Source organism: Colletes gigas, unplaced genomic scaffold (genome assembly GCF_013123115.1).
Source record: "Colletes gigas isolate AHSC1104 unplaced genomic scaffold, ASM1312311v1 Colletes_gigas_Sc00047, whole genome shotgun sequence".
In the NCBI taxonomy this organism is placed as follows: domain Eukaryota; kingdom Metazoa; phylum Arthropoda; class Insecta; order Hymenoptera; family Colletidae; genus Colletes; species Colletes gigas.
Window position 1 is genome coordinate 523,801 of NW_025106676.1, and position 14,869 is coordinate 538,669.

At 35.2% G+C, this 14,869-nt stretch overlaps 1 protein-coding gene across 1 annotated transcript in view; it reads left to right on the plus strand.

The window, feature by feature from the left end:
* LOC122403219 (laminin subunit alpha-1) overlaps positions 1 to 14,869 on the plus strand; it is a 215,255-nt gene that overhangs the window by 67,599 nt on the left and 132,787 nt on the right. Inside the window, exons 6-12 of the mRNA XM_043406591.1 lie at positions 496 to 726; positions 6,989 to 7,225; positions 7,747 to 7,908; positions 10,470 to 10,766; positions 12,696 to 12,956; positions 13,833 to 14,080; positions 14,163 to 14,397. Of these exons, the coding sequence (XP_043262526.1) occupies positions 496 to 726; positions 6,989 to 7,225; positions 7,747 to 7,908; positions 10,470 to 10,766; positions 12,696 to 12,956; positions 13,833 to 14,080; positions 14,163 to 14,397 (1,671 nt within the window). The remainder of the gene's footprint in view (positions 1 to 495; positions 727 to 6,988; positions 7,226 to 7,746; positions 7,909 to 10,469; positions 10,767 to 12,695; positions 12,957 to 13,832; positions 14,081 to 14,162; positions 14,398 to 14,869) is intronic.

Here is a 14,869-nt window from a genome sequence, read left to right on the forward strand (position 1 = left end):
CTTCAGAATTTACTACCGTAACCAAGCGTTTCGATTTCTCGCTGCTCGTTGCTCACGCGCTAATCACTCGTGCTGTAATTTACGTCGATAAGCGTATAACATCGGAGCTTGTCAAATATAATAAACCTAAAACCTACAATATCATTTACTACGTGATTATTTTTATTTAGAATAGAATTAATTATGATTAATTCCTTTGTTTTTTTAATTAAAAAAATCATATACATTAAGATTTTGGATTAGAGCTAATATTTCAAGAAACATTTAGTTTTGTTAAATAGTATCGTCCAAAAATATTGCAGGAATTATAAAAATTCACAAAAAATGCGAGCAAAGATCTAGATCTAGAAGTGTGAAAAAGAATTTTTTAAGGCAGTTTCGGTTCGAACGTTCTCCTTTAGATTTTCTAAAGAGTAATTGGACGCTTCGACAACGCGATCCTGTGACATTTGTGTTTATGAAACAGTAGGCTCGTACAACGATTTTCCTTTGTAGATCCATACTCACCTGGTGAACGGCAGACCTGGTGCCCTGAATCACAGCACGACCCTTCAAGAATTCACTAAGGCTAAATACGTACGACTACGGCTTCAGGGTCTTCGACGAAGCGGAGAGGCGATCGTGGATAAAAAACGAGCCTTCTACTCGATAAAAGAAATTAATATCGGTGGAAGGTGTTTGTGTTCCGGACACGCGGCTCGGTGTCGCTACAGCGTTCAACACGGAGTAAGTGGAACAAATCCTTCAAATTTCGTAACTAATATCCAAACAATATAGCAAAAAACATTAAATTCTTAAATTTGAAATTTTTAATGCTAAATTATAAAAATTTGAAATTTTTAATCTCTCATCGCCCGAAATTCCTTTCGATTCAACCTGTAATTTCGATACTTTAACCGACATTTTGTTTCCCCCTGAATTGTAGATATCCAATCAGATCAACGTGTAGCAATTTTCCTAACAAATAATTCGAACAAACACCAAATTTTAAGATTTGAAGTTTGTAATCTCACGTCACCCAAAATTTATTTCGATTAAAACTGCAATTTTGATACTTAAACATTTTGTTTCGCCCTGAATAATAGATCAGACCAATGTATATCAATTTATTCCATCGAACGGTTAAAATTTTGCTTCCTTTCGAAATATTTCTAATACGGAAATTTTATTCGGATAAGAATTTTGCCCATCCATAGTTGGAAGTCCGGATTAGGAAACCTTTAACAGATCGCGAGTTGCAGGATTCTTACGTACGCGTTATTAGTTAGGAGTGGTGCCATAATTTCACGTCTCGTAGAAACAGTACAGTATCCCGTTAGGGTTGGGTCTTGCAACAGCAATTAATCTGAAACCTTACCTATTTAGTACTGTCTACTTTTCCACGGAATTTTTCTCCCCGTTCTATATTTACAGTCGTATCAATTACTAATGGTCATTAGCAACTTGTTCTAGCCAGATCAAATCGTTGATAACGTCTGTGCAATTTATTATGTTTACGACGAAATCAAGTTAGCGTTATCATTACTTATCTCTTCTGAGCGCAAAGATTATAATTCGAAATCAGTTTAATAAATTTTGAAATATTCACAACGTTTCATAAAGAAACGTGTCTTTTTCATAAAAGTGATATATTGATAATTCGTTGTTTTATCGTCTCGAAACTCAGCGCAGATACCCTCATCGATCGAAAGGTTGAAATTTAAAAAAAGAACTTTACTCGATAATCGGAACAACTAATTAAACATGTCGTGCAACGGAAGCGAAAAATGTATAAAACGAATCGTCGAGCTCTAAAGTTAGATTTCGCGAATATCTCCGATTCGAAGGGGCAGCCTCCGAGGACCAGGGAATAAATCCGTCCGAAGTGCCATAAACTTGTCAGACCTTTGTCCGCCATCGCTGCTAATGGCCGGATTGCCTTTTGCTTCGAAGCTGACGTTAGAAAGCCAAATTCCCCGGCGCAGAAACTAGCGTACACAACATTAAAGTCAATCGAGATTTTCGAATGTCATTAGTTTTTTCTCTCGTGGCCCATGTTAGATCTTCGACGAAAGGTCGAGGATCTTTGTGCCAAATGGAAGAAGAGAAGAAAAGAAACTTGTCCCAATTTGGTAGCATCGACAAAAAATTAACTCTGAATGCAACAATCCAATTTTAAAGGGAAAATAATCAAAAATAATATTAACGAATTTTGTTTACAACTTTGCAATTATAAAAGTTCACAATTTTCTATGAGTCTCGTAACACGACGACTTCAAGTAACTTATAAATTATTTGTCTCAGATAATATTTTAAACTTCGTTTAATATAATACTTTCTTCTTCAAAATTTAATACTTTATTCAAATTCGCAGAGAAATCATTTTATTTTAAAAACTGAAAGTGACCATTGATAAAAAAGTATTACAAGTACCTTTAAAAACGATGCAACTATTATTCACAAATAATTCATGAGTTATTTTAAGTTGTAATATTACGAGACTCACCCTGTGTATATAAAATATGAATCGTTTAATCGATCAGAACAAATTTTTTGTATTTTTTTGCAATAATAGAAGCTATTGCAGGTAATCTTCTGCTATGGAAAATGATTTCTCCTTAATAGCAAGTTTCAAACCACGATTGCGTACTTGAGATTAGACAATGTCGGACGCGAGACGTTATCTTTTTCGCGGATGAGATTTCCCGAGATGGCAGGATCGCGCAATCGCTGAAATAAGGATCCCCGTACACTATTAGCATCCTCGAATGGACATTCGCGAAGTCGAGTTTTCATGGCATCCTCGTCGAGCATTAATCAGCTTCGCGATAGCCTTTGAGACGCGGTAAAAATTGCAAAATTATTGGTCGGTGTTCGCGTCAAAGGACCCGTTGATATTCTCATAGTTTTCCCTCTTGTTCGCGAGTCGCCTGTTTCCAGGTGATGAATGCTCGTTGAACTCGAGACATTATCAAGTCGATCGCTCGAACAGAATTTTAGTTCAAGGATCTCGCAACCATAGAAACAATCGTAAACCTTGAATCGTACTTGAAATATTTTAAAATCAATTCTATGATGAACCTTATTTTTCCAAACACGTATCTGGCTGTTGAGATAAATTTAATTAATTTCAAATCTATTACAAACTATAATTTTGTTTAGAAAAATAAAATAGTCCCGAAAGCAATGTGAGTTTGCTCGACTTGAATTTGAATAAACGTTCTTCTGTTCGTGTTTTGATCGGCCTAAACGCAATTTCCACTTGTCCTAATGTTTTCGAGCGACGAACGATCGCCTTTGATTTCGAACAACGAATAACGAGGCCCCGAGATCATCTAAAAAATTGATCCGGGTTGTGATCGAGTGGCGATTGAACGTTTTTACGGGATCGTTGATTTTATACCAGATCGATTAGAATCGACTTTTGGCGATGCTCACCGTAGTAAATTGAATTAGTTTTTGGGCGGGTCTGGTGCGCGATGCATCCGAGGATTGGCACGTAGACCGAATTGCGATCGCATTGCTGAATACAGAGCCATCGACGGAGTGTTTCAAATATTTCCAGTTATGTCTCAATCGATCTGTCATCGTCGATCATAACGTTTCCAAGTTTACTATATTTTATATCGGAAACACTGTCTCTGAAATTTTGTTGAAAAATTCTAGAAGCAAAATTGCACCTCCAATTCGAAAATATTATAAAAATAAAATTTGAAAATAAAGCTTTCCCACTAATAAAACAATAATATATATTTTAGTTGTAACGCAGTTCAATGAAAGAAATTAATATATTATTAAATAGTATTAAAAAGTTAATTTTCTTTCCTTGAATCCCCAATCGGTACTCCAAAATACATATACATACATGTATATCAACGCGTTGAGCGTTGCAATAGTGTGCTTATTGTTTTACAATTTATTTTCAATCGCGTTTTAATCAGATGTTATAAACTATAATATTATATTTCTAATTTTGAACGTTTCATAATGAAATCCTCGTCGAACTAGGTGTCTAATTATTGTTCGTTGCATACACGAACGAGAGCATTAATTAACTCGCTGATACATCGATGTCACTAAATCATCCGATAATAAAGATGTACTTATTAATTGTTCTCGCAATGCGCCTATTCTTATGAATGACGGTAGTCATTCATGAAAATACAATAGGCTCGTTATATATCGTAAAAAGTGTGTGTTACGATTGGCTGTTCTCATCTGTGACTGCAGAATATCTCCGAGCTATAATGCAAACACGACTCCGTGTGTCTTATCATTTATGGACTCGTAACTCTAGTTGTACTATTATTACACACAGGAAATCGTTAATATTTTACTGAAATATTACGACCACTTCCCCTTCGATCGATTAAAATTATTTTATTTATTTTTATTCGTGCAGAAATTGGAGATCAATTCAATTTTACACATTTTACAATTGAAATTGTTATCTAAAAAATTAACCAACATTCGCCGATACATAAGATATTGTGTATTTAATTTATTAATTATAGAATCATTCTAGTTACTAAAATTCTAGTTCGTAATTAAAGATAAACAATTTGAAAGGGTCTTTTTAGGGATGGTAGTAAATTCGAAAATTGCATAATGAATAAAAAATGGAATGAAGGGGTGCAAACTTTGCTGGTAATGTATATCGCGGAAGAAGTGCCTGGAATTTCTGTCAAAACATAAATGGAGAAGCATGCCCGATAAATTTAAAGATAGAAAACACGAGTTTAAAGCAACGCGTGTGGCTTCATTGTGGCTTTATGTTGCGTCACATAAAAGGGGAACTGTACATACGTCGTCTAGCGCAGTGTTTCTCAAACTGAAATTAACAGGGACTTTGCAAGCTCTAAAAACAAACATTTAAATATACGTACATAATAGAATGCTCGAAGCATTTTATGCTAATTAAAAACATTCATAAAGAGGCTGGAAAGCTCAGAAGCTTGGCACGACTGAAATTTCCTTCGTTTGTTCGTTTATTCATTGAGTAATAGTAAATTTTAATATATAGATCTCCTTAATTACGAATAAAAATTAAAGGAGTAATACAAAGACAGTTTTATTTGTAAGCCAAATAATAAGAATTTCGTGACATCGTTCGATAGAATTATTATTAAATAGTGTTAAAAAAAACTCCCTAGTAATCATTGACGACTAAATAAATCGTTTTTAAAATTTTTAAACATGAATACATTTTTTTTGTAATGCAATTTTGGTGGACATCAAAGAAGTAGTAATAAGGGATTTTGGTAAAAAAATTTCTATGTGGAGGATCCGTCGATGATTATTTATTTAAGGGAAGTTTGAGAAACACTGATCTAGTGAATCACAGGCTCCACACCAGAGTGCTCGATATTATTTATTGGCATGATAATGGTTATCCTATGTGCATGCATGCAACCGCATGCAAGTCGTTCGCGCTGCAACAGATAGCCAAGGCTCTCTTTTCGATAGTCTTCCTCCAACGCTATGTTCGACGATTAAAGTTGCACTTAACGAACAAACTAGTAATCAATTATCGAACGCGTCGCGTTATAATGCGAATAAATTTTTGAAAAATCCATTATTGTGGAATTGTAAGAAAGTGCTTTATAACATACGATCTTAACAAGCAAATAGTATATTCGAAATTTACGATCACACGTTTTTCATTATTTTTGCAATGATATATTTTACTTTAGATAGATATTCCTACAAATTGGAATATTTCACCCCATAATTATGCAAAAATCATTTTCTATTTCAAATTATAGTAAATTATTGGTGTTTAACACTAAAACTACCGAAATGATCAAAATGATTCGTAATTTCTAATAAAAATTGTAAAAAATTTCAAAGTTTACCGTAGTTTTCTATAAGAGAAATAAACATTTATTTCCCTACATTACATATTTATTCGAGTAACTGTCGTTTTAATTTCTTTGGTTCAAACAAATACACCATAATCGTCAACAATTGTAGTGTCGAATATTTACAAACATTTCCAAAACATACTAGATATTTCTTTTGATTGAAATAAGATTCTATTCAACCTCTATACGAGCGACTCCATTTGCCTTGGACTTGGCTGTACACTAAACAACAATTTCACGGTTTAATCTATGAAACGTCAGCGTCCACCGCGTTCGCGGGTATCCATCTTTGATCCATTACACTCAATCGCATAAAATTCGCAGGCCAATTGAACTCCATGCGAATTAATGTCCTCGATAACGACACCGGTTATCTTAACGTTCCTATAAATTTCAAAATGTCACAAGGGGGCGATTGCACGCGTAGAGTGCAGCCAGATAATGTCTATCGCGAAACATAAAGAAGCATCTTCGGTGCACGTTGCTTATGCGATTTATAAACCTTGTGGGTTTAATTGATCCAATAGCCACGGAAAAAGGATTCGAGACCAAAAGTGTAATATCCTTCTCGCTTTTCGTTATTTTAAAGAAAATTTTGTTTTCAAAATCTATCATTTTTGTTCGTTACCACTCGATTTGCAATTATTAAAATTTTGAATATCTTTTTATTTGTTTAAGGTTAATTTCGTTTATTTAAATTGCATCATTCAAAAACTGTATATTTAAACTTTTTTAACATTTCGACCTCGCATTGTTTACCTAATTCACGTCAAAATTACTTTGTACACCAGTGGGGCTTCTCATTTATCGAAAAATTAAAAATAAAATAAAAACAAGGTCTAATTCAAAGTCGAATTTTGGAGATCGAAACAATTCGTAATGAAATCAGGCGTTTTAAAAATTCTTTCTGCGTTAATTTCGTTGTTGATAAAATCGATACGTTTCGATCTTGTAGACGTTTACTTTTTTGATCGATATGTTTGAAACCAATCGTGCAGTAGGAGGGGGCCGGGGAGCACACGAATCGATCAGCGACGTTACGAAATATAGAATTTATTGACTCGATGACGAGGTGGAATATTTACATGACGGTTGCACGGAAATGATTAATAAGGTTCCATTAAGATAGTCGTATTGTTTCTCAGCATCAAGAATGCGAATGCGAGCGCCACACGTGCGGCGAAAGATGCGAAAAATGCTGTCCCATGTACAATCAGATTCCGTGGAAACCTGGCACAGCTGCGAAGGGCTTTCACTGTGAGAAATGCAACTGCAATGGACATGCAACCTCATGCAGATATGATCGGGAAGTGGCCGATGGAAGAATGTCCATGGACATTCGTGGGAAATTTCGCGGCGGCGGTGTCTGCATTAATTGCACAGTAAGCCCAAATTTCTGAAAAAAAAAATCAATTAACCCGTCACCGATTTAACGAAACGAATTATTACCGAAAGAACAACTTCTTCACTAGACAAGAGACACAAAACAATTAATTAACTTCACTGTTTGAGATGGGATATCGAACTATCCCTTGTAATATTATTCAAGCATTTATTTATTTGTCAATTTATTCGATGGAATAAACGACGGTTTCATCGAATTAAGCTAATTCGAGCAGGGTGGTCGATATTTTAAAAATTACCACCTTTTCGAGTGTCGAGCTGCGACGACTTTAGAAAAATAAAACGCGCAACAATTACACATTTAATAACACGATTTTCATTAACAATTATCTCCACACGCTTAAACGTGTCAAATGTACACATTTTTGGTCGAAATAAAATCGTGGTAGAAATAACGTTAGAATTAATATTTCAAGTTTATATACGAGAAAGTAATCGTAGTGAATTTTCGAAACGTAATCGTAGATGGTAATTGATCGTTTGAAACGATTTGTTGCAGGAGCACACGGATGGAATTAATTGCGAGAAATGTCAAGATGGATATTACAGACCGAACGGCCTCACCCCCGATGCACCCGAGCCTTGCTTGCCGTGCAATTGTAACGTGCACGGTAGCACCGGTTACTGCACTCCTGATGACTCCTTCACGCACCTGGGAAAGGTAGAAACACACTCACGAACGTAAAAAAGAACCGCTAAACACAGTTCGTGTCGATTTAAATTAAATTTGACAGACCGATTGTATCTATGTACAATAAACGCGATTGTACAGGATATTCAAAAAAATTGAATCCAAACTTATACTACGTGTTACAGTTTCCAGGATATTCGAATAATAAAACGAATAAAATGACAGAGACTTTTTTCTTTTGAACAATAATAAATTTACGAATAAAATAATAGACACTTTCTTATTATCGTGTTCCACCAAGGATCTATACAGGGTATTCAAAAAAATTGGGGTCAAACTTGTACTACGTGTTACAGTTTCCAGGATATTCGACTAATAAAACGAATAAAATGACAGAAACTTTCTTGTCTTGTATAATAATAAATTTACGAATAAAATGACAGAGGCTTTTTTGTCTTGAATAATAATTTTACGAATAAAATAACAGGGACTTTTTTCTCTAGAATAATAATAAATTTACGAATAAAATGCAGACACTTTCTTATCATCGTGTTCCACCAAGGATCTACAGGGTGGGGCATATTAAACAGGTCACCTGAATAACTCGCTTGTTTTTGAAGATAGGAAAAAATGCATTAGACCAAACTTACTTGATATCGGGGGGCTCATAATCTGGTATTACCAATTTTTCTGTAGGTGGAGGCGTCAAGGAGATATGAAGGTCAACTCTGTTTTTTTAAATGGTTTTTTTACTTACATTCTGATAGAATGTTTCAAGGCGGATACAATGATCTATTATGAAGATCATTCAAGGTCACCCAAACTCAACCACAATAGAAAATAAATTGTCTCAGAGTACTTTTCGAATACTTGTGTATCACGTATGTGTATTACGTGACACGGGTCACAAAAGATAAACAAACATTCAATCACATTGTACGCTTATCTGTATCCTCAAACATTATTGGTAATTTGACTACCGACTAGAGTACAACTTCGTAATATTTATTTAGTCTAAGTGTTCAGTTTTCTAAAATACATTACATGATAGCAGAGAAAGTAGAAATGGTTCTTATTTATGGTGAATGTCATAAAATTATGAGGGAAGCGGTACGTGTGTATGATGAAAGATTTCCCGATCGTAATAATAGACCTTCACTTTCTGTCTTTACAAACATTATGAAAAAGTTCCAAGAAACTGGAACTGTGGATAAGAAAACACGTAATTTTGCCAAACGAGCAACTGATGATGGAAACTCGATAAATATTGTAGCAGTTGTAATACGAGATCCACATGTTAGCACAAGACAACTGGAACGCGAAAGTGGGATCAGTCGACGAAGTATTTTACGAATATTACACATTAACAAATTTCATCCGTTCCACATATCACTTCATCAACAATTAACTGAAAATGATTATACAAAACGTTTACAATTTTGTGAATGGGGCTTACGAAAACTAGAAGACGATGAAATGTTCTTGAGTAAATTGTTATTTAGCGATGAGGCCACATTTACAAACCATGGAGCAATTAACCGTCACAACATGCACTACTGATCAGTAGATAATCCACGATGGTTGAGAGAAGTCGACAAACAGAGACCTTGGTCTGTAAACGTCTGCTGCGGCCTTCTTCATAATAAAATAATTGGTCCATATTTTATTGATGGCACGATAAATAGTAGTAAGAACCTGAGAATCTTAAAAGACGTTTTGCCAGAATTGTTAGAAGACACTTCACTGAATATACGACAATCCATGTGGTTCCAGCAAGACGGATGTCCTGCTCATTCAGCACGCAATGTTACAGAATTTCTAAATAGAAAATTTGTAGATTGTTGGATAGGTCGATCAGGAAGTAACAAATGGCCGGCACGATCCCCAAACTTGACACCTCTCGATTTTTATTTGTGGGGAAACTTAAAGGCAGATGTGTACCGCGAAAAACCAACTAACAAACTTGACATGCAAGAACGTATAAGAAGAGCTTGCTCTGTAATAGATACAAACGAAATTTGCCAGGCAGTGTCATCAGTATTGCAACAATTTAGACTATGTATCCATGTTCAAGGTTGCCATTTTGAACACTTGTAGTAGCAGTATCAAAGTATCCAAGTGTTCAAAGAGTGCTTTGAGACAATTTATTTTCTATTGCAGTTGACTTTGGGTGACCTTGAATGACCTTAATAAAATAAAATAGGTCATTGTATTCGCCTTGAAACATTCTATCAGAATGTAAGTAAAAAAACATACTGTTCCATTTAAAAAAACAGAGTTGACCTTCATATCTCCTTGACGCCTCCACCTACAGAAAAATTGGTAATACCAGACTCTGAGCCCCCCGATACCAAGTAAGTTTGGTCTAATGCATTTTCTCCTATCTTCAAAAACAAGCGAGTTATTCAGGTGACCTGTTTAAAATGCCCCACCCTGTATACAGGGTGTTGTTGCACTTACAACAGAAGTTCCTGTTTGCGAGCAGATTTCACGGACGAATAAATTAAAAAAAAAAGAAATGAAATTCATTTGCAAAATGTTACCAGTAATTAAATGATAGACGAAGGGGTTAAACACCTATCATGTTCTAGGTAGCAGGTGCTTGCGATTGCAAACCCGCCTATTCCGGATACAAATGCGACCAATGCGCCGCTGGATATCGTCAGTTCCCGGATTGCATGCCCTGTCCGTGCGATTCCCGTGGGATTCTCCCGTCCTACGACTGCGAGGGAGACTGTCTTTGCAAGGCGAACGTTGCCGGCGAATTCTGCGACAAATGCAAACCTGGACATTTCGCGCTAACGAAGGAGAATCTCGACGGATGCTTTCCGTGCTTCTGCTTTGGTGTCAGCGACCGTTGCAGCGTAGCCAGCCTCTCTTATTCCTCGGTAAGAAATTCTTGAAATTATTTACAGTTCGGAATTTATATTACTATTACAGGTTCGGAAACGCGAACTAGAATTTTATCTACTTTGTTAAAAATTTCTTTTAACGCTTTGACTGCCAAATGTGGGTGACTTTTCATTAATTCTCAAGTTGAGATGTCGAGGGAAATTAATTTGAATTTTAGGTTACAAAAATAAGTACTAAATTTCAACCCTTTGCACTCCAATGACGTCGCTACGGCGACATACATAATATGTATCACAACTAAATTTAAGATTTATTTGTAGTAACAAAACTAATTAACGAAACAAATGAAGAAATTTTAAATTACAAACATTCATAAATTTCTCTGGGGAAAAAGGGCAATTTTAATATTCCTTGAAATGGCATTTAGGTAGCCAGTTGCTTTTATTAAAATTAATTCTTGATGTGCAACGGGTTAATTTGTGTAATTTACAATTGTCTGAAATCAAAGATTTGCTATTATAAAAAATTGTACGGTTTTGTTCTGACAGTGTTAAGAAGAATGATGAAATTTTTAGAAGAATATAGCTTTAAAGGATGATAGAAAGTAGCCATTTTTGGTTCCTCTAGGTTCTACTATTCTCTAAAAGTAACAATTTATGGAGAATGTTCGATCACCTCGGGGAAAAATATGAATGGGAGATTCTAGAGGCCAAAATAGGACGAACATAAGGAATACCAATTCGTTGTTTGAGGCTTGGTTAAAAAGTTATTAACGTTTAAAGTTCCATGCCAATTGGAAAATTTTTTCGACGAAATTAAAAAATTTCAAATCGTTCTAAAAAAATTATTTTTAGTTACGGGGGTCAATTACAATCATTTTTGGTGAATACACATGCCCTCGAAATCATACGCATTTTCGAGAAAAGAATTCATTACCGAAAATCTAAAGCGAGGCCAGAAATGTTTCCTCGAAATTTCATGCGTATGTTTAAAACATAACTTTTGAACAGATCGAAGGATTTGAATGTTTCAAAAGGCAAATAACGCGTATTTTAGTAAAGAATATGTAGAAATTCTAATATTCGAAAAGTTGTTTCTCAACCCCATAAAGTGAGAAAACTCCCAATAAAAATGGTCCAATTTTCAAATGACCATAACTCCTACAATAGTGAATAAATTTCGACGAAATTTTTTAGGGAAGTAGAGCTCACGGGTACCTACAAAAAAGTACTAAACAACTTTTCCATAACAGGTCAAATAAATGTACTAAAAATCAAAAATGTATTTTTAAGAAAAATTGAAGGTGCCTAAATTTTTTGGTGAAATTGAAAAGTTTCAAATCACTCAAGAAAAATTATTTTCGATTGCAGGGGTCAATTACAATCAGTTTTGGTCATTATAGACATACCCCAGAAATCCTACGCCCTTTCGAAAAAAAAATTCGGGTAGGTGGGCAAATTTTATTAATAATTTTCAACAATAATTTTGTTAATAACTTTTTAATGAAGCCTCAATCAACAAATTGGTATTCTTGATTTTCGTCTTATTTTGGCCTCTAAAATCTCTCATTAAAATTTTTCCCAGGGGGGGCCGAATACCTTGTATAAAAACAAATATCGACAGAGTTCGTCCTTAATATTTTTTAATTATAACTTGGTTCTTTCTGTAAGAGCACTGGTATCTTGAACAAAAATGCCCAAAATTTTGATAATAATATTAAAGAAATAATTGTGGTATAATAAGAATCTGAAAAATGGTATTTTATTCCTGCTACGAACAAAGATATTGCAGTTTAAGAAGAATAATAAAATTTTTATAAGAACAGCCTTTTAAAGGATGCTAGAGAATGGCCATTTTTTATTTCTCTAAGTTAATATATTTTAATTATATCTTCCTAATAAGGCATTGAAAAGCCCATATATTTTAGGAAACACTGTTCCAAGTATTTCATGATCAAATTTTAGATATCGTCTTTGGAAAATTGGCTAGTGACCGACATGAACGCGTCGAACGCCATTGTCCCCGTTTTGGACACGGATAATGGTTGTCTGACTGTGGCAACCTTCGAGGTCAAATACGATAGCCTCTTCTGGTTGGCTCCGTCGATTTATTGCGGCAATCGTCTCTCGTCTTACGACAGCAATATTACTTATTCCGTCACCTGGGACTTTATGCGCGGCGACAACAGCGGCGAACCAACCACGGGACCCAATCTTATTCTAGTTGTGAGTATCCAGCATATTACGAGAAGATATTTTAGTCTCCTGGTGGAGAAACAGAGATCGTTTTGACGTTGATCGGAAAATACGACCGTTTCGAGTGTTTGCGTTTCAGTCGTTAAAATTTAAACGCGTAAAATCAGATTATTACTCGATCCTTTTACGATTCTATTTGTCTTCCAACTGTCGTGCACAATGAATTAACGCTAAATTCCTCGAAACCAGCCGTTACCAATTCTTAATAGTTTACTTATAGACAGATATTTGCACTGTCGTGTTTATGTTACCTTGTCTCGTGGCTATTGCTTTCTCTTGCATAACTGTTTCTAAAGCGTTTAACAGAATTAATGTAAAACAGTTTTAAAATGTTTCGAAAAGGTATTAGAATTTTTCCTGTATTAAAATTATCCCACATAAATATTTTTTATTGCTCGGTTAGATCGAGTCAGAAATTTGGAATTTGTTAGGACGATGGACAAGTGGATTTATTTTACCGTTCGAACGATACAAATTTTATATAAAATGCCGTTTTTTGGTGGTTTTGATTTGTCCAGATATCGAACAGTTGTCGAACCACCCTCTATGTCTCTTTATGAAATATTTTTTTCTTATTCAGTTAGGTGAAGTCCGAAATTTGGAATTTATTAGTACGTTGGACAAGTGGATTTATTTTAGCGTTCGAACGATAAAAATTTAAATCCTTGCGATTGTATTTGCCCCATTAAATAAAATACTGTATTTGGGGGTTTGTTTGGATATCGAGTAGTTGTCGAACCACCCTGTATGTTTATTTCGCTCTTCTTTATTCGTGGGTCTCCGAAAGGCAAATTGCAATGATTGGTATGTTTGTAAACTTAATGTTGCCGTACCGTTGTTTCTCAGGGTAATAATGGCATGCGAATAGCTCACGGCGAGGAACAATATAATGGCAAGGAAGCAGAGATTACCGTTCCTCTACGCGAAAACGGCTGGTATCACGTACGCGGGGAGGTTCAAGATATTTCTACCAGATCAAGGAGAACCGAATTTCGCGGAGATCCTGTTACGAGGGTGCAAATGCTGCAGATCCTTGCGGATTTGAAGTTCCTCATGATAAGGGCGCAGTATCATTCTGTGCAGAACGAAGGAAGGTACGACGAATAAACGATTACGAATGTTTTCTTAATTAAGATTTGAAACTGATTTTACTTTGGTGTCGTTATTTTGTTTCAGTCTGCAGTCCGCGGTGTTGTCTGTTGGAGAAGTGACGGCTAGCGGCGAGAACAGCGGTTTAGTCGAATTATGTGAGTGTCCCGATGGATACGCAGGACTCTCCTGCGAGGATTGTGCGTGGGGATACGTGAAAGTATTCAAGAATGGGACGGATCTTCAAGATCATCCCATGTGCGTGAAATGCGATTGCAATGGACACGCGAGTACTTGCGATCTCGTGTTGGGGGAATGCACGGTAAGTACTGTTGTATTAACACCAAACCTACCGGTACTTCATGTACACCCATTCCTATTATGACCGGTCAAATGACTTTCTTTTTCTCTTTTACGAGGCAACGTACTTCTAATTTTTCCATTATATGTATAGAAAGTTGTGTTTTGATGTTTATTCCTAAGATAACCTTCTCTTTTATGTTAAAAAATTTTTTAATTTTCATCGGATACAAGATAAAACGCTCTGGAAAACAAATTTTCTTTCAAGTCGATACCGTAGTTAATTCCAGAGAAATCAATTATTTACGAAAAAATGGCATAATAATTATGCAAACACCTTGTATACAAATTTAAATTAATTTTCAATTAAGTAAACAATTTATAGTCCAGTTTTATCTCACATTAGTCGTATGACCAATAAGAAGTGCTGAAATTTCTTTGCGTATCTATCGTCAAAGTAATTGTGAAAAACAACATAGAAAACAGCATAAATT